Genomic DNA, 19356 nt, shown 5'->3' with positions numbered 1-19356 from the left:
ACTGTTCTTGGGCTACCCCTTCTCATCTCCCCCCCCCCCAAAAAAAAAAATTCCTTATTGCCCACTTGATTTTCTTTTGTTGCAAAAATTATTATTAGAGTGAAAAGCATGAATCTTTCAATAGCTTCTATTTGCTAGCTATAGCAGTGAAGTGAATATATTTGGGTAAAAAGTAAGTCATCTTTAACTGGCCATTCACAATAAACTTTACTGTGGCTTGTTATAATATAGCGAAAATGATGAATATCTGGATCTTAGTTTTTGATAAAAATGTCACCCAGTTCTGTGCAACATTGGACAGGAAAGATGCACAACCGACATGGTACACAGAATGTATCAACATGCTGACACGGTAATCTGTCATTACTGTTGTGAGGACTATCAGAAGCAATGCTAAATCTCACAAACCAGTTTGTATTTGTCCCTAGTTTATTTTTCATACCAAAAAAAAAAAAAATAACGGTCCTGATGATGAAAATGGTTGTGAACTTCGAGATGTTTTTGGATAGGACTGCCTATTTAGGATAGATTTTACAAAAATTGCATCATTTTTAAAATCATAAGACTTAGTGAGGAACAACAAAGAAATCTGCACTTTATTAACAGCCTAAAAACTTTAGAGAACATGTACATATTTCACAAATATTTTATATTAAAACAGGTTTAAAGCAATCAATTTACAGTTGATTATAAATATCTTTTCTAATATATGTATTGAAGGACATATTGTAGAAATTCTGCACTTACACTCAACAGTTGTGACTAGCAACAATTATCATGTACAAATACACATGAATGCATACTGTTTATGCTTTTAATTTATCAAAGAATTCTGAGATACCAAGAGAAAGAAGCCTGTGCTTCAGTAAAGGAAAACAGAAAGTGCATGGAAAATCAACAAATTATTTGAATTGAAAATGTGCACTAGACCAGATCTTGCTTGTCAGTAAATTGGTAGTAACTATCTTGGAAGGATATTAAAGATGGAACATCCATCAAAATAAAGTAAAAAAAAAAAAAAAAAACCCACCAGATATCTACCCAACTGCTTGCAAAGATTCTAGCAACTTCTCTATAGACTCCATAACTTTGGTTTCCCGCATCTGTTCTTCAGACTGTTGTGTCTGCAACATAAATATTTTAAGTTTTCCATGAATGGAGTCTATTCTTTAATTTTTTTTTAAACCAAAAACAGATCTTAAAAATGGAAAGAAGCCAAATCGTTTTTTAAAAACACTTTCTTTAAAAACATAAAATAGTATATAACAAAAACAAACCACAAATGCACATAACCTAGTTTATATGCTATCAAAAAGAAAAATATAAGTAAATGAATAAGAAAAAACCTTTAAAAAATTTTAACACATAACCTACAAAAAGTAAACAAAATGTCCAACAAACCTTGTATTTAATTCGAATTTGATCTGCTGCCCAAGCTGCATATTTTCCATTGAGCTGTTTATCCTTGGCACCTTTTCCTGAGCTCATGGCCAGATTAGTTGAAGACTGTAAACATCAGTTATGCAGTTTTTTTAAAATACTGCAGCAAGTAGCATATGCCATCATGAATACATGGTCTTTTGCCCTACAGAGCCTTTCATTATGAAAAGCCTTCACCTATTTATGCTGTGTAACATCATGTCATGCTAAAGACAACAGAAACACTCAATGAAACATCATGAAAGCTTTACCTATTTATGCTGTGTTAACATCATGTCATTTGTTTGTGTTTTATGCTGTGCCAGCAACCAGGGCTATATCACGGCAATAACATCATGTCTTGCCGAAGACAAAAGAAACATTCAATGAAACATCTGGAATGACAGCTAAATCTGCTCCAAAATAAGGCCAACACACTCCCTGGTTATCTGTCTTCTTGGACTTGGACCTTCACAGACTTGTGACAGAGAAAATAGTCATGGAGATGATATGCTACAGGAAGCTCCTTTGTATCTCTTTTTTAAAGATCACCTCACCAATAAAAAGGGAAATAACTGGGCCATATGATGATCTTGTGTTCACAGCACAAAGACTTAAGCTTAAGTAGCATGGGCACACCAAGAGATTTACTGGATTTGAAAAGATAATCCTGCAGGAAACAGTACAAGAAGGTAGAAGAGATAGATAAAGAAATAAGCACACAATCTCCAAGTGCAGACGAGCCTCTCATCTGGCACGTTCCTAAGAAAAGCAGAAAATCAAGAAAGTTGGTGAGAGTTGGTGGTTGTGTTACCAAGTAGCCCTATCAGGGCTAAGGGGCTGATGATGATGGAAGTAAAGCAGCAGACAGTAAAGCAAAAATTTCTGTGGCAATCCAAAAACATCAAAATGTGCTGAGCTTACTTAAAACTTATTCTGTAATCTTGTTTCATCCATTGGTAAGTGATGTATGTCTTCCATGATGATGAAAAAACTTAGATCCTTACTGGTCAGCATCACATCACACACCAGCAACACCACATCACACAAAAGTACATTTGAGTATAAACTAAGCTGTGTTGGAATTAACAGAATTGTTTCACTGAAAGCAAATTATTTTACGTAGCAAAATCTTATAATTTGAAAAAAAAAAGGTTATGATAAAAGATAAAACCATTACCAAGAAAAGCCCGTACAGCGCTCGAACATTGTTTGGTGATAGTTTTACAGCTTGTGCATAGTATGTCCTGGCTAACTCCATGTTCTCTGTACCACCAACGGTATATTTGATCTGTAAAACATACAAACATTATCCATGTGTGCACACATGCATCTCCACCTCCCCACATAAATGTGTACATTTACATAATGTAACTCTAAAGCCATTAAAACATTCAGTAGTTTTAAGCATTAAATGTTCGAGTCATAGATAAAAAACACCAGCAACTCAATTTACTAAACGTTTTTTCTTACACTTGATGCAAATTGTTTTCTAGCCTTATGCCGAAGATTTCTTTCCCCCATATTTTATAAGGCATTCTGATATTTGTGTTTACATGACTACCTAAGGAGCATGTAACATGAAATGAATTTCAGTAAAGCAAATGAGATTTATGTAAGTACTTACATCTGCATATTTTTGATGGAAGAGATGATTGTGTGGATTTGACATAATAAGTTCTTCCATGCAAAATGAAGCATTACTATAATCATACACGGACAGGTACAAGTCACACAGCTCTGTCCAAGCTTCGTAATCAGTCATGAATCTGCAATAGCATGCAAGACTCTCCGACATCAAGTAGAAAACCTTCTATTTCAACAAGTACAAATGTACAAGCTAGATGTATGTTGGCCAAAGATATATACCTCTTGTTATTCAATTCAAAGAATGTGGCACCTTGGACTCTTAGACATCCTCTATTTTAATGTATACAAGCTAGTCTGATGTTGTCCACAGACATAAACCTTTTATTCAATTTAAAGATGGCTAATGGGACACTTCTATTCCTAAGGCTTTCATAGGTGGAAATAAGCACAGCCTAAAATGTCACAGTCTTTGCCTTGTATGAGGAATTTGACTTACTTTTGTCTACACTTACACCACAAAGCTGCTCAGTGTTCATAGGGATAATCAAAAGATCACTCCTGTCTGATTACTATTATTAATAACACTGACATGATGAGTAACGAAAGTATTCTGGGGTAATCAGCATGAAAGTTAATGTGGCAAAACCTACTTTTTAAGATAATCATTTAGCTTGTCAATAGCATCGGATATTTTTTTCTGTGACTTTAAGATAGCAACCAGCCTCTTTCTTGCAAACTGAAACAAAGAAATTCACTTGATTTATAATTATACATGCATTATGTATTACTGTGTATTATTAATTCATATTATCATGACAATATGCATATGTATTATTGAAACTGATGGCAATTAAACTTTGAAACAAAAGACTGAAGCCTGAAGGCTATGAAAATAACATTATCTCCATATGGCTCATTTGCAAAAGGATTTAAAGGAAGACTAAAAAAAAAAAAAGTTTAAATAATGAAAAAGTGTCATCAAAAAATCATGTTTTGACAATTTAAATGTACACAATACAAATATCTAAAACACTTAAATATACATGACTTTTCAGATTTAGCAACAGTAGGATTTCAAAATCATTCTTTGTCGACTGCACATTTTATGCTCACCATGTTGGCATCATCCTTTTCCAGAATAGCATTGTAGAGTTCTGTTGCCCTCTCATATCTGAAAACAAAAGGAAAGAAATTATGGATCATAATTTGACGTCACTTTTGTTAACACATGCATATTGTTAGAAATATTCCTTGTACATGTTTCATACAATCTAATTTTTTCCTACATTAACTTTTAAAGAAAAGGGAAAAAATGTTCTTATATTTGTTCAAAACACAGAAAAACTGTAAACAGTTCTTAAAAGGCATTCAAGTCAAAGGATATATTAGTCTTATGCTTTTTTCAAAAACTTCCTATTAATTCTGGAACTGAAGGAGTAAAGGAACATCCACATAAAAATTTTACACACAGATCCAATATTATGTTTCAAAAATATAAAGAGAGGATTTTAAAGTCAAAATAATGTAATAAAAAACAAATATTTTACTTTGATTCTGCTTCCAGAAGCAATCCTTCCAATCGCTTCACCCGTACACTGTTGGGAAATTTTGCATTAAGTGCTTCGATGCAAGTCTGCAAAAACAGGAAAAAAAACCAAACAAACCTAATGAAGATCTGAATGACCTGTTCTTTCACAACACATTCATTATAAACTTTAATGGCAGTTATACAGTTGTAGGCAGACAGGGATCCAAAACTTCTCTCCAAACTCGAACTCTCAACACCTTAAAAGGAAAAAGGAGGGGAACAGAGAGAAAAAGAAGCCTTTACTTGACAACTGCTACTTACCTCAGCAATGTCTAAGCGCTGGCAATCCAGTGCTGCAACACACACTTGTTCATAGACACTCCACACTGTAACACACATGGATTATGCTAAAAGCCTCAAGAGAGATTAAGCTGAAAAGTTATAGATACACAGATTTATAATTAAAATGAAACAGACTAAGCCTTGTAAGTTATAAGCAAATACAAAAGTTATTGACTACAGCTCTTCTTCAGTCTCTCAAGGAACATTTTCAAGCATTCCTTTTGACATGAAATCGATTATGATACAGGCACCCTTTAATGAAATTACATATGGATTTACTGATCTAGTCTATCTTTACTCACACTCATTTCCCAGCTTGTGACTAGCATCCATCAGAACATCCTCCCAGAGTTTGACCACTATGTCTCCATCTCGCACTTGATCATCTCGAAGTTTCCTCAAGATGTTGCGAGCCTCTGGAAAGATATATTTTAAATCTGCTTTTATGCAGCTGCTACATTCTATAACTTTTGATGCTCATCTGGTACTCAGGAAAAAAAAAAAGCCCCAAAACATCTCAGTCCCCTTCCACTGCTCTGCTTACTTTACTGGGTGCCAATCACTGATCATATTACTTACAAACTGGACTGCTTTTGCAATAAATGTCTTAGTCACTCTGCTCTTCGTTATTTGTCTTTCTGCCTTACTGTCCAGCATACTTTGTTCCACATCTGATATCCTCCAGCTCCACACCCCCTGCACAATACTCTGCTCTGTCTGCCTGCACACCTTCACCAGGTCCCTGTGCTTGGAACACTTTATCCTTACCCCTCTGCAAGGCTGCCTCGAACCAGTTTCGAAAGTTGGCTTAAATGCCTTAAAACTACCCTCTTCAAATGACTTTCAGCAATTCAGCTTATTTGTACATTGATCCTTTTTGACAGAATCGGTACACGGTACAAATACAAGTATCCAAAATTTATTAAATCATTATTAATCTGTGACAAAAGCATATCAATTAATCTTGTCCACATATCAAATCATCTGTAGATTGCTATAGGATCCACATGATCACAAAGCAAAGAGGATAAACCACACTGCATCATTGTGACCTAATGTGACAACGACCCGACCGTCTGCAATGGCCTAGCCAAAGAATAAATTATTATAAACGTGCAATAGTTTATCGGTTTTTGAGAATCTTTGGTGATAAGCAGACTGATTCTGCAATGCAATATGCTTTCCGCTGAGATTTACAAAGGCGTTAAGTCATATGGCTGTCAATTCCCTCTAGATCGATCATTCTCTAACTGCCAGTATGGCTAAGATTTCCACATAACAGTGATTCAATGGAAGTATATAAAAATATAAATTAAATACTTTAAAAGACAAAAGAAAGCACGAAGTATCAGGAAGGCTTTAGGCTTTACTGAAAGCATGTTTACCTTCCCAGCTAATGTGCTGCGCCATCTTTTACTTCTCGCTTTTCGCGAGACTTCCTTAAGTCACGGGCATGCGCAGTTACTATTATCCATAGCAACCAAGTCTGGCGTCCGGGTCTCTGTGTTGACGATCTCTCATTTTTTTCAAGTGACACCAAAATGATTCCCCCAAACGCTTCACTCGTTAAGTATGACAACCCTGTTCTTGTCAGCAGAAACACAGACAAGAAAACTCCGCGGGTAAGTGAAAATATACAGTTTAAATAGTTGACAAGCGAAACATCTCGTGAAGTTGAAACCAGGATCGTACTACATATTATAAAAGCTTGTTAGAACATAGGGTTCTAGCTATAAGATGGTCTTTTTAATATTCCTTCACATTTTTTATTTCTTGATCATGGAAAACAAAGATTCTGGTACTTTAAAGTATATCATAGACCAACTAATTACTTTCTATATCGATTCAAATTCATAAAAAATAGGGACTTATATAGGTGACAATTGCGAGTCGTCCTAAACTGACATTTCCCTGGTTCATACTTAAAACATGAAAATGTTTTGTAATATGTTTTTTTTGTCCAGAAAATGTCAATAGATTTGTAACATTGATATTTCTTCTTTATGCCAATAGGCAAAATCACTGAAGACTAGCCCAACACCACCAGCTAGCACTGGACCCATTCCTCTCCCTCCTGCCAAGCAAAAACTGTCACCTGTTGATGCTAAAGCAGCCCAGCAGACAGATGAAATTCTTAACTCAATTTTGCCACCAAGGTGCTTAAATTTTCATTAAAAAAATGCTCATACATTAAACTTAATTAAGAAAGTTTAATGAACAACATCTATCTATCTATTCCTCTTCGTGCATCAGGTTGCACATAAGGCCTCAACCAGAGTCCGCCACCGATGTCGATCGGCTGAAACCCGCTCTAGGTGACCCAAAATGAACAACATAAATGACTTTATTTCTACTCATAACAAATCAAGGATATGAGCACTAATATTTAAGAAAGATAAAACTTCAGATGTAAAATAATGGTTCTTATTTTGTTGTGGGCATCAGGGAGTGGACAGAGAATGGTCAGCTATGGGTACAGCAGGTATCCAGTACACCAGCCACACGTCTGGATGTTGTCAACCTGCAGGAAGAGCTAGACCGCAGGCTGCAGCAACGACAGGCCCGTGAGACAGGCATTTGTCCAGTGCGCCGTGAGCTGTATTCACAGTGCTTTGGTATATATTCATTTTTCGTAGAACGCGTTTGTACTTTGTGAATAATGCTTGTATTTCATCAAATACATTTACTGAATAAAGCAGAAATCAAAAAGGTTTCAACATTTGAAAATTATAACTTTTTAGCTCAAATTTTCAGACTGTTGTGGACACATACAAACATGAATAAACATACATGCATGCACATGTATGTGCTCCTCTACCCTGGGTATGCACACTTTCTGATTTGGTCACAAAATCTGCAACTATCTTTTGTGGGAAAAGGGAGTGCATTTAAACTGTAATGGTGGAAAGTGAGACCAGGCTGCACAAACAACTCTGGTCCTCCGTTTTCTTCTGTCTTGATGATTTTTTTCCCCCCATAATTTACTATGAACTTCGCAAATTTGGGCATGTATTTTTTATTTCATAGACATGTTGGATAATACTGTTAGGTCAGTTGTTAATTACATAGCAATTTCCTTTTCTTTCCTGTCTTTTTGATTGTTTTTTCAATTTCTCCTTCATTATTTTTATTGTTATATTGGTATTATTTGTAAAGCATCATGAGCATGCTCATAAGGCTGGGACATGGCACTATATGAGTACATTTTATTTTTATTATTTATTAAACTGCATTCACTGCTTATAGTATCTAGGCTGTAATTTAGCCTTTACTGCTTTTTTTCTTTTGTGAAACTATGATGAAAAGAAGATTGTTTAACTGTCCAGATGAACTAATCCGACAAGTGACCATCAACTGTGCGGAGCGTGGCCTGCTGTTGCTGCGTGTACGTGATGAAATCCGCATGACCATTGCAGCATATCAGACTCTGTATGAGAGCAGTGTAGCTTTTGGAATGCGAAAGGCCCTTCAGGCAGAACAAGGAAAAACTGATATGGAGAAAAAGGTAAAGGATGAAGGTGTGAAATGCATCCTGAAATGCATGTTATTTTAGGTCTTTGAAATCTACCCCATCAGCTTTAACTATGAAAAAGTATTGCACAAGCTATGAAACAAAATACTCTGTTTGCTAAGTCAAAGGAGTAGAACAAGTTATGTATCTTTTCATGAGTTTGTATTTTGAGATGAACATTTCTGTTTATGTTAGTTTTCTATTGGCTGAGACCTGTGTAAAAAAAAAAAGTGCCAATTTATTAGTGTCTTTGAACCTTTCAGAGAGATGGATATGAGAATACATAAAACACTTAAAAATCATTTTTCTTTCCCCCAAAGAGAGACAAGATTTAAAGTTTATGTAGAAAGACTTATTGCAGTTTGTTTTCCATTCTTCTGTCTCTCTCACATACACAGATATTATAATAATAATAAAGGGAATTTATATAGCATATTTCCCGACAGCAGAAGGCTCAATGCACTTTACAAGAGAAAGGCTAAAAATTGTGCATAACACACATACGGACACATCCCTATAAATATCAGCAAATCATGCAACAAAAAAAGAAAAGCACAAAGGAAAGACTAAAATCCAGCAGTGCTTATGTTAATGTTAGCGGAAGGCTTGGATTGTTGCTCTGCTATATTGAAACCTCCATGTAGACCAAGATTGTGAGTTGTTACAGTTCAGAAAGCCATGGTGTAGTGGGAACGCAGAATAGATTGATAGAGATTCGGGCCAACAGAAATTGCCAGAAGACTGCTGGTATCACAAATAAAAAGGTTGAATGAAGTGGTTTTTTTTCTTTTGCTTTTTTGTTACCTTGAAATCTGGGATGATCTGGTGGTGGAGTGGTAATTGCTTCTCACCACAGCATAGTGTCAAAACCTGGATCAGATCTTGTCTCACAATAGTCTCTGATGTGCCTGTTTACAGGGGTGGCTGTCAGGATTTTACTATGGGTACTCTAGTCTTCCATCCAATCTTCCCATTGCACCTTATACTACCCCATCCTCCGATATTGCAAAATCCCTTTACGGTGGAAGCACTTTCCTACCGATTAACCAACCCGCCTGGAAATGTTGCAATAAAAAAAATTACGCAACCACGACCTCTCACCCATTCACCCTTTGTCTTAAAGATTTACTGATTTTCTCGTTTCATCTACTGATCTTCGTCATTATGTCTCAGATACTTCCTTTTATCTACCTTCTTACAGGTTGATCAGCTAGAAAACGAAAAGCGTGACCTAGAAAAGCAAGTGAATGAACTGAAGGCCAAATGTGACCAGATTGAGAAGAGGGCAGCAGAACAAAGGCAGGTGGAGGAGAAAAAGCATACAGAAGAAATTCAGTTCTTGAAACGGACCAATCAACAATTGAAGGTACAGACCTTACAAGAGAACAAAAGTGATACTAGGCATCCCATAGCATTTTCTTACATAGCTAAGGATATCAGCATTGTCAAAATTTAAGAAACAAATAAGAGTTTTAATAACCAGTTGCACCAAATTATCTAAAATAATAGTTATTATATCTGGCCATTTTTTATGGAAGTATTGGTTATAAAAGTATCAGTGTAACTGACTTCCATAAACAACAAAACCCTTGAGATTTTCTTTTTTTCAATTTATTTTTTAAATGAAATGTTGTCTATACTTAAATGCGAGGCTATTAGGCATGAATAGAATGAATGGTACCATCGAGAATGGTACTTGTGAACAATATTGTCAGAAAGTGATTATCCTGCAACTGAAGAACTGGATGCTCAGCCCACAGGGTAGTGGCACTGGGTTTGTTATATCAAGAATTGGCACCCATGCAGAGCCAGATGCTAGATAGGTGCTCAGCATACTGAATCTCTTTGATCTCAACCTGAGATATGGTAGACATTTATATGCAATTTTCATTGCCCCATCAAAGGGCATTTTTCCCTCAACACTTCAGAATTTTTCTGTATTTTGCACTTCCCATTTAAAAAAAATAAAAAAAGACACATTTTCATGAGATTCAAGCTTGGTAAAGATGACATAGGTTACATAAAAATTCCTAATAATACCACAGTCCAGATAATAAATGTAGCAGATTTTTTAACCCTTGAGATTGTTAAAATGAGAATCAGTTATATTGATATTGCCCATTCGATTAAAACCCACCCAAACTGCCAGATGCCTCTCAATATAGATTTGAAGTTCTAAGCTAGTTATGGCAAACCCTCATCCAATTGTCTTTCAATTAAGATTAATTTTACTTTATTTTATACTAAATGCCACATTTGATGTTTTTCAGACTCAACTGGAAGGAATCATAGCACCCAAGAAGTGAACCAATAAAAATCAGTTTGAAAAAAAATAAGCTGTTGTCCAGAGGTATACAACTTGTTCTTTATCCAAATGGATATTTTATACTCTTGTGGAGCAATGAATACTTATCGAAACTGATTTTTTCATGTTGGACAGTTTCCTGTAGCATCATACCTCTGCAGGAAGGTCTGCTAAGTGATAGTTTGATGAAGGGAACAATTCTGTTTTTCTTTTAGTGACGTTTACATGGCATTCATCAGGAAGAAATGTGTTTTTTAAAAATATATTTGGCTATCATTTTCAAGATTTTATTCAAGTATGAAAAAATTGTGAATGAAAAATTTGTACACATTTTTTTATATGTGTAAAATAGGACAAGATTGAAAACTCATTGTCTACTATAAATAAACTTTTTTTTAACAACACAAGGGTACTTTAGTGGCATCCCCTTTTTTGCTAACAGATATACTTCCTAGATATTAACACTGCTTATATACAGTGCTTTCCACTCTTCCATAAAGCATGAGCCTTTTAATCCATGTAAGTTGTAAGCAAAACAAAAAACAAAACAAAATTCATTTCAGCAAGTGAGGCAAAGATAAGATTTTATCAAAATATATAGTTACCATCACAAGCGAACAGCAAGAAATTAGTGCACAAACATTAACGCTTTTAGCTCATTATGTTTTGTGTAATTATTTCCTTAAGTGTAATGGATTTATCACAATATTTTGTATGACCTGCATACATGATAAAACAACAGCACAAAAACCATTCTGCTTAAATAGGTATCCTATAACTTTACTGTAATAACAGTATAAAGTGTTTCTAGCAGGATGGCTTCTTGTGCAAATGTGGAGGCAGATTCATCTATATTCATTTCTCTTATTCTCTACATGCCCTTCTATTTCACGCACACGCACAAATTTAATCACATATATTGAAGATCTAAAAAGAAATCAAAATGTTTCTATAATTCTTACAGTCATCAGTTACAGTTTTCAGTAACTTCATCCTTTTTTAAAGTTTTTAAGTGTTTTGTGAGTATTTATGAGGTCTTCAAACTGTTGCATCCTAAATTCAGCAGCATTATCTGAAACAAATGAAGAAAAACAATGAATATCATTAGAAAAAGAGCAAGCTGTTGACTAGCAGATACTTTTTCCCATAAAACTATGAAATCACATTAAAGATAATTACATATCTTATTAAAACAAAGCAAATTATTGAACTGGCATACTTCTTAGCTTCACTAATGCCCATGAATAAGGATGACTGCATGGATTGTGTAGATAAGTGTAGCTGAATATATCAATGTGTGTAAATAAATGCAACACGCTGGTTTTTTTTTGACAAATCTATGCTGTATGACTGAGAATGCAATTGCCACTCATGCTATTCCACTAGGCAATCTCACTGACTAGCAATGCCCAAAGGGTAGCTTGTAACAGTTGTTGCATGACCAATAGAAAATGTCTTGAAAACACAAAATAATGATTTTGGTGAAACAAAAAATCAGCAGAAAATCAATGAACATAAGCAAAAGAATACCTTCTCCATTTTCACAAACATGAATGGGTAGCTAATGCTACTTTGGACCCTGTCTTTCTTCCAATTGCATTGGAGATGTACTGTCCTGCCTCCAGAAGTTTGTTGATGTCTACACCCTGCATTTTATAGATTTTTTTCCGTTAGAGTTTCGTTTAAAACAAGATTATAGCCACAAATCTATTAACTTTTTCCAAGCATTTCACAACCAGTTCCTGTTTTGCACATTATAACGCAAATAGGGTAGTGTCACGAAAAACATCACACTGTTTGTAAATAAATGAATAAATAAGGGAAGAAACTACTGGTAGCTTTAGGAACTGTTCTACTATAAATTACTTCATAAAATAGCTAAAACAGTCAATTAATCAGTTATTTTGTTATATTTAAAAATAGGCAATAAGTCATCTTTGAGACAGTTGCCGGTTTCTCAATTTAACACAGATTTATCCTCCAACAACCGAAAATGACAATTTGATGGTAAGTAATATCTGAAGTTTAATGTATATTCTAATAAAATATTTCATTGTTTTGCACTTTATATTTGTACATTTTGTGTAAATAATTTTTTCAATTTTTTCATTTGTGCCGTTTGACTTACTTTCATGACAGGAGCTCTCTGTTCTATACAGTTACCAACTTTCATTTGAATTTAGTACAAAAAAACAAAAACTATATTTCTTAAAAATCATATCAGTTAAATGTTTAAAAAAAAAAAACTCTTTAAAACAGCGTGTCATCGATGGTTATCTTTAATGTAGGTTAATAGGTGTAAATATTGCAACCCATTGTACTTCACACAACCAATATCATTCAAAATGTTTAATCAAGTCAATTTCATCTGTTGAGTTAATAAAGTGATCTCACCGCATCCACAAAAGCAGGCAAATCCAGAAAAATTATGTATAGTTGCACATGTCAATGCATAAGCATGTGCATACCACCTTTTCTATATTTTATACCTATAACTCACTGTTTTAATAGCCAGTCCATTCAACATGTACACAACATCCTCTGTCGCCATGTTGCCGCTGGCTCCTTTAGCATAGGGACAACCACCAAGTCCTGCTACAGAGCTGTCCACCACACTAACCCCCATCTGTACACATTATTATTATTAAAGTCAGTTTATATACCACTTTACACCACCATCAAAGGCAGGCTCAAAGTGCTTTGAAAAAATAATCAATAAAAGAAATAAAGAAAAATGCAGAAATTAATAATGAATGTTGATATAAAAAAACAATAAGATTATTGCATGTCGACGTAGTGTGGCCACTCATGGTAATAACACCATCAGTACATATGTGGTCTGTATCCTTGCCATTGCATGCAATCTTTGGGAAGTAAATAAAGTTTTGCTTTAAAATGTCGTTGAGAGTTAATACGATGTTTTTTTTATGGAAGCTCAACTATCAATCTTTGGTGGAGTGGCTTAACTTTTGCAGACATAAATATGGTTCCATAATGACAACTTTGTTAGAACATCACACTGTCACAAACTAGTTTCAGAAGTTTCATAAAGTAATATGAACATTTGTAGCCTGCACAACTCTAAAAAGAAAAGTCTACATCTTATGGGAATCAAAATAGGGGATCTTGTATTGACAAAAGACAACATGGAAGATAATGTAAAAGACAAAGATACTGAAAATCAGGTAAACTGAAAACTTATTTTGGGATAACTAAGACTGATCGAAAGAGGTCCCAAGCATGGCTAGACCATGATGATGTGTTGTCATCTCTGAGCCTGAAAGCATGAATCATCATCTCACACCTCGGGTCTATCAAATGTTGACAACAAACATTTCACAAGCTGCTACCTGCATATCAGTGACATCTACTAAAGCAATAAATAATCTACATGTCAACAAACATTTTAAATGCACCAAGTAATTCAATTGATTTTCTGCAGTATGCCACCTCTTACTTGGGAAATGGACCCTTACTTGCAAAGCTGCCAAGATATTAGCCAAAGCCTGTCCGTAGGTGTCATGACAGTGAACTGCAAGGTTTGCTACAGGGACTACTTTACTGACTGTGGATAGCAATACTCGCATGGCTCCTGGAGTTCCTACCCCCACTGTGTCTCCTAAAGATATTTCATAACATCCAAGCTCAAACATACGCTGAGCCACCTGTAACAAAAAATATCATAAAAGATAATGCTGAGAAAATACACAATATCTTATCAAGTTCAGCTAAAATGATATGAAAAACATTAAATAATATAGACTGATGGCACCAAAAAAACCCCCCAACAATTTATATGGAAACTGTAATTTGAATTTAATCTGAAAGAATAAATTTAATTGTTGGAATTATAATACTTCCATTTCCTTTGATAGAAAGAAAAAAACAAAAAATCCAAAGCCTAGCTATTAACTGGCTCCAACACAATCACTTTAGAAACTCTTTAAAGTGGCCGCAGCTCAAAGAGATAGGGCAGAAAATTCCAAACGCTAGGGCTGGAAAGGAAAATAATGCATTGGCTGGATTTCTATCCACAATTAACATGTGACACAGGAAGGTCACACTAGTCCCTTTAGACTGCCTGAGGTAATTGACCTCTAATAGACATACTGGGACAAAGTCATGAAGACATAAGCAGCATGGTGATGACCAAACACTTTATCACTTAAACCATTACAATCCTCAATGTCAATCTAATTTTAACACATTTTTCTAAGCACTATGTCAAAATATAAAACACACTGAAAACAATATAGGACTGACCTCTGCCACCTTCTCTGGTTTTATATCCCCTTCATAAGGACATCCTAAGACGCAAGACACGTACCTGCACAAAGATGATCAGGTACACATTTTTTAACTATTGCAGCTAGACTCTACCTACCATCTTCAAACTCTTATATTCCCCAACACAATTACAAATTGACAGGAACTGCTTAAATGGATCCACACGATATAAAATTCAATACCAAGCGTATTAAGTTTTACACACAAGGCTGTATAAATGTTTTTATGGGCTTGCTACAACTTCATAAAGTAATTCCATCATTCTGTTGTTTTCCTCCATGTATTTATCACCTTAAGGATAGGAGAGTGGTGTCCCTTTGCCTAACAGGCTTGAAGGTCTCCAGATATTTGTTTTCTTCCTGGATTTGTTGCTTTAGTAGTGCCTGTTGTACTGATCTGCACTTTTTATTAATGTCGTCAGCGTTGTGTTTGACTGCTTACTTGCCTGTGGCTTTTTATTTATTCCTCTTATAATATCAACTCTCTCTTCACCCTTAATCCTCTATCCTTTGGCTAATGCCCTCATAGTTTCTTCATTTTTGCAAGTCATCTCTAGAATACACTTTATATCAGTGCCAAACAGTCATGAGTATCAACATCATACTGCAATTTCTCATTTGTGATCATCAGGATAATATCCTGTTTGATCTACATTTGATTATTGATCTACTCTACTCCAGTCCAATGACAAAAGATCTGTTTCATTAACATCTTGATCTATAAATGTCCTCCAGCCAAAAAATGACCTGGCATCCCCATTAACTTTACAGAGCCATAGGAATTTTATCTGTCTTGTGTTTTGTGTTTGTAATGTGTGGAAAACCTGGCTTTGGCTACAGGATACTGCTATAAAAGCTGACACTATTATTATAAGAAAGCACTGAAACAACTGACTTTTTTTAAAAAAAAGAAAGAGTAAAACAATTTGAAGACTGATTAAACAAACTGTCTTAACAATCTTCCTACCCCCTGACTTTTATCTTTGCTGCTTTTGCTCTCTCCAATACATCACTGAATCTGGCCAGAGATTCTTCTATAGAACAGTTGATATTTTTTCTGGAAAATAAAAATCTAATATCAGTAATATCAAGATACAGCCATTTCAATGCAGCACTATTGTCTCTAATGGCCATTTTAATTTGTATCTAATGGGTATGATACAATTTTTACATAAATCTTAAACTATGAGCTATATTTTTTACATGTACCAGAGCATTCACAATAATTAACAGTAAATAAATTGAATAACATGACAAAGAGAATGTACAATGATAACTGAAGTCTGGTCCTGCTAACAGACATTCTGAAAGCTTCTAAAGATCAGCAGTATGTATGTGCATGCTCTCCTTCTCTCCTCATCACAGAAAAAAAAAACTCACCGACTAAATGTTTCTGATGCAGCTCCAAAAATTGCCACTTCTGAAACATTGGCTGCTATCTGAAATATTAATAAACTTCTGCCTCAGACAGATACACATACATGACTTAATGATTTAAACAGTGGAAAATAATTTTATCAGGTGGTTGAAATGGAGATGGTGGCTGGTTCTATGTTAAACCAATATTAGCAAAAATGAAAGTTGATGAAATTTCTAAATGAATTTTGTACTCATTTATCAGTTTTAGGAATGCCAGTAGTAAGATGTGTGGCACCAGTAAGTCTTCATGAAATAGTACACCTATCACCTTCATAAATTTTCTTCAATTTTTTTCATATAGTCATACACTTGCCCTTGCCTGTAGTCCAAACAAACAGTAATTACCTGTTTACTGCCACCACCTCACAATAAAACAAAATGTTAACATACAATATTTCCATAAACAGAATAATTATAAAACTACAAAATTTTATCACTGATGGATTACCAATCACTTCCCTTTTTTTATCTTTAAACTAATGAGACATCTTTGTGTTAGATTAACTCTTTACAGCTCAGCGTCTCCCTGAACTTTGAGAAAGTATGGTTTTTCAATAACAAATAATAAACCAAACTGTGAAGAGTTAATTTTGGAAGTCTTTTTTATAGCTAGTAAACTAAGAAGCAGCATGATTAGGAGGGGAAGAATATGAAACTCACAGCTGACTCCAAGCCCTTTAAGTTTGGTGTTAAAGCTGTATACACCACACCTGGTTTTCTGTGTATTGCTGACAACACTTCATTATGATCTGCCATCTGGATAAAATGGAATAATATATAGCTGAAACCATCTTAAGCAGCTTATAGTTTTGTACAGAAAGTCTCAGGAAATGAGACTGGCAAATTCTCTATGGCAAAAAATTTTGTTATTCTTGAGTAGCACCGTTAATCTGTGTTGTCCGTTTCTTTTTCTTGTTTTTAAAGTTCCTATTCTGCCCATTTCTTTACAACGTTTCACTCCTTAGTCCTACTAAAATACCCCACTCCTTCTTCAATGAGTGCATTTTGATGAAGCTAAAATTAAAGCATATAGTTACCCATGTAATCCCATGCTGAGCTCAATTTATCCACCACCATTGTGTTTGCAATCACAAACATCACTACTAAGTTTGAACTTCCTATCCAAAATAATAATATTTTATAACTCTATAATTCACAAACAGGCAAAGACACTGTAACTAACCTGTGGAACCCATTTTGGTGAGACAAAGCTGGTGACCTCAATAACTGGTAGACCTGTCTCTGACAGCTTGTTTATAAACTCAACCTTGACAGATGTCGGAACTATATTCTGTCATGCAGACAATGAAGTATCATCAGAACATTATAAAAAAAATCAAGTGCTTTAAAACAAGGTAAATTTAGTGTTTAATCTATGATGTACATGTGCTGACACACATGCAAAAATATACTTGAAGATGTAAACATAAATGCACATATTAATACATATACACAACCACAGAAGGAAAAAACAAATAACAGAATTAAGCATAAGTATGAAAACAGCTTAAATAGGAATATACTTTGTATTTATTATGCTTTGAACTATAAATGAATAATGAGAGACATTTAATATATTATTTGCAGCTTTACTTTCTCGTTTTGCAGTCCATCTCTTGGTCCCACTTCAATTATCTTGACAAAGCTAGGCAAACCAGCTATCTGAAACAAGTTACAGTTTGCTACTTATTAAAGACTAAAAATGCAAAAGACAACACTAAACATTTTATTCGCAGTCATCCAAATAAAAAATTTGTTGTAGTCAACATTAAGAACTATATATATATATTAGATACAAAGTTCTCTATGTGCCTGAACATATATGTGTGATATCTTGCATCATGCCATTAAGAATGAATGTCAAAAAGGATTATGATCCTACTGCCCAGTCTGAAAATATTGCATGTTCCCATGTCATTGCATACAAGTTCCTCAGCCCAGCCTGTACAGTTAGAGGTGATTGCTGTAAGCTACTTAACAGTGGAATATAATTTGAAATTAAGAGTTCTACAGAAGAAGGATCATGGAACGCACAATGCTTTGATTAATAACTGATCAATATTCTAGCCTTAACCTTTGCATAAGATTGAACTTTTTTAAAAAAATGTAAAAACAGGAGATGAAACCTTTTTTTTTCCAAGTAGACTGACAGAATAGTCTCTCTCTCACAAACATACTGCACACAAAATACCTGTTTGCATAGTCACGTTATCTGCACGCTTTTCTATATTAATGATGTGTAATATTAACTACAACCATGGGGTTAAGCGAGTGCATCAATGAATGAACACATCAGATGATGATGTGCTAGTGAGTGACATGTCATTAATTCACGGGTACTACAGTGATATAATGCCATGCAAGTAGGAATAGGAGACAGAAAAAAACATTGATAGCCAGGATCGCATTCGCGAGTAATAAGTCTAATCGGAAAGCATACCCCAACTTGCGCGTACGACCTGGAGAGTCTTTTCCCAAATTTTAATATCCTAGCCGACGACAGCCGGACCGCCATTTTGGTGCGCGCCGGTTGGGGAGCGTTTCCTAACGACTCAAGTGCTTCGACCCACGCAGTGGAACGTTTGCGAACGTCTGGGTAAATGAAGACGATAAAATGCTCTAAAACTGGATCATCCTCTATATCTATTTACATTATTAATACCGAATTCTAAATTATATTATTTTATGCTATCATCCCCATATAATGATCTTTGTAGAAAAGACAGAATTAATTAATTTTAATTAATCTTTAGTTCTTTACGCCGCCACGTAAATCCAACGACTTGTATAAAATTGTGGTCGTCACCAACAGAACGAACATCTTTTAGACATTTGTTTAGATTCTAAACAATTTATGATATGGTTCATGTCTTTTTCTTCTTTGTATGTATCGCCTGGTCAAGGCTGGTTGTCAGTGAGGTGTTACTGTTTATTACTTAGCCCCCGCCCTGTCTTT

At 34.9% G+C, this 19356-nt stretch overlaps 3 protein-coding genes across 3 annotated transcripts; 1 reads left to right on the top strand and 2 right to left on the bottom strand.

Moving 5' to 3' along the window:
* Positions 1-577: 577 nt before the first annotated feature.
* Positions 578-6346, bottom strand: LOC112562346 (ER membrane protein complex subunit 2-like). Its single transcript, XM_025235569.1, has 10 exons — positions 6265-6346; positions 5182-5295; positions 4859-4923; positions 4557-4642; positions 4123-4180; positions 3660-3745; positions 3047-3188; positions 2600-2710; positions 1402-1506; positions 578-1124 (listed from the first exon to the last, which is right to left on the bottom strand). The coding sequence occupies exons 1-10, from the start codon at positions 6287-6289 to the stop codon at positions 1038-1040; spliced, it is 879 nt and encodes a 292-aa protein (XP_025091354.1). The 5' UTR covers positions 6290-6346; the 3' UTR covers positions 578-1037.
* LOC112562348 (33 kDa inner dynein arm light chain, axonemal) lies at positions 6339-12019 on the top strand. The gene is made up of 6 exons (XM_025235570.1): positions 6339-6501; positions 6893-7035; positions 7325-7494; positions 8206-8384; positions 9592-9756; positions 10661-12019. Exons 1-6 carry the CDS (start codon positions 6421-6423, stop codon positions 10694-10696), a joined length of 774 nt encoding a protein of 257 aa, XP_025091355.1. The 5' UTR covers positions 6339-6420; the 3' UTR covers positions 10697-12019.
* LOC112562345 (hydroxymethylglutaryl-CoA lyase, mitochondrial-like) lies at positions 11174-18961 on the bottom strand. The gene is made up of 11 exons (XM_025235568.1): positions 18841-18961; positions 17994-18062; positions 17584-17691; positions 17061-17156; positions 16362-16420; positions 15949-16038; positions 14959-15022; positions 14172-14360; positions 13196-13321; positions 12226-12341; positions 11174-11767 (listed from the first exon to the last, which is right to left on the bottom strand). The coding sequence occupies exons 1-10, from the start codon at positions 18913-18915 to the stop codon at positions 12237-12239; spliced, it is 981 nt and encodes a 326-aa protein (XP_025091353.1). The 5' UTR covers positions 18916-18961; the 3' UTR covers positions 11174-11767; positions 12226-12236.
* Between the last annotated feature and the right edge of the window lie 395 nt (positions 18962-19356).

Source organism: Pomacea canaliculata, linkage group LG4, assembly GCF_003073045.1.
Source record: "Pomacea canaliculata isolate SZHN2017 linkage group LG4, ASM307304v1, whole genome shotgun sequence".
NCBI classification, from domain to species: Eukaryota; Metazoa; Mollusca; class Gastropoda; order Architaenioglossa; family Ampullariidae; genus Pomacea; species Pomacea canaliculata.
Note: the sequence above shows the minus strand (reverse complement) of the source record. Positions and strands in the feature narration are given on the sequence as shown.

What these genes read in the sequence shown, in the direction of transcription:
- LOC112562346 (XM_025235569.1), bottom strand. Translation starts at nt 6,289, where the DNA reads ATGGCGCAGCACATTAGCTGGGAAG. An exon ending in TCACAAGCTGGGAAATGAGT is followed by an intron (nt 4,924 to 5,181) that starts GTGAGTAAAGAT and finishes TGTGTGTTACAG; the next exon opens with TGTGGAGTGTCTATGAACAA. An exon ending in AAATTCGAATTAAATACAAG is followed by an intron (nt 1,125 to 1,401) that starts GTTTGTTGGACA and finishes TTTATGTTGCAG; the next exon opens with ACACAACAGTCTGAAGAACA.
- LOC112562345 (XM_025235568.1), bottom strand. Translation starts at nt 18,915, where the DNA reads ATGGCGGTCCGGCTGTCGTCGGCTAGGATATTAAAATTTGGGAAAAGA. An exon ending in ATGGACTGCAAAACGAGAAA is followed by an intron (nt 17,692 to 17,993) that starts GTAAAGCTGCAA and finishes TCTGCATGACAG; the next exon opens with AATATAGTTCCGACATCTGT. An exon ending in GCATCAGAAACATTTAGTCG is followed by an intron (nt 16,039 to 16,361) that starts GTGAGTTTTTTT and finishes TTTATTTTCCAG; the next exon opens with AAAAAATATCAACTGTTCTA.
- LOC112562348 (XM_025235570.1), top strand. Translation starts at nt 6,421, where the DNA reads ATGATTCCCCCAAACGCTTCACTCGTTAAGTATGACAACCCTGTTCTT. An exon ending in AAACTGATATGGAGAAAAAG is followed by an intron (nt 8,385 to 9,591) that starts GTAAAGGATGAA and finishes ACCTTCTTACAG; the next exon opens with GTTGATCAGCTAGAAAACGA. An exon ending in GGACCAATCAACAATTGAAG is followed by an intron (nt 9,757 to 10,660) that starts GTACAGACCTTA and finishes GATGTTTTTCAG; the next exon opens with ACTCAACTGGAAGGAATCAT.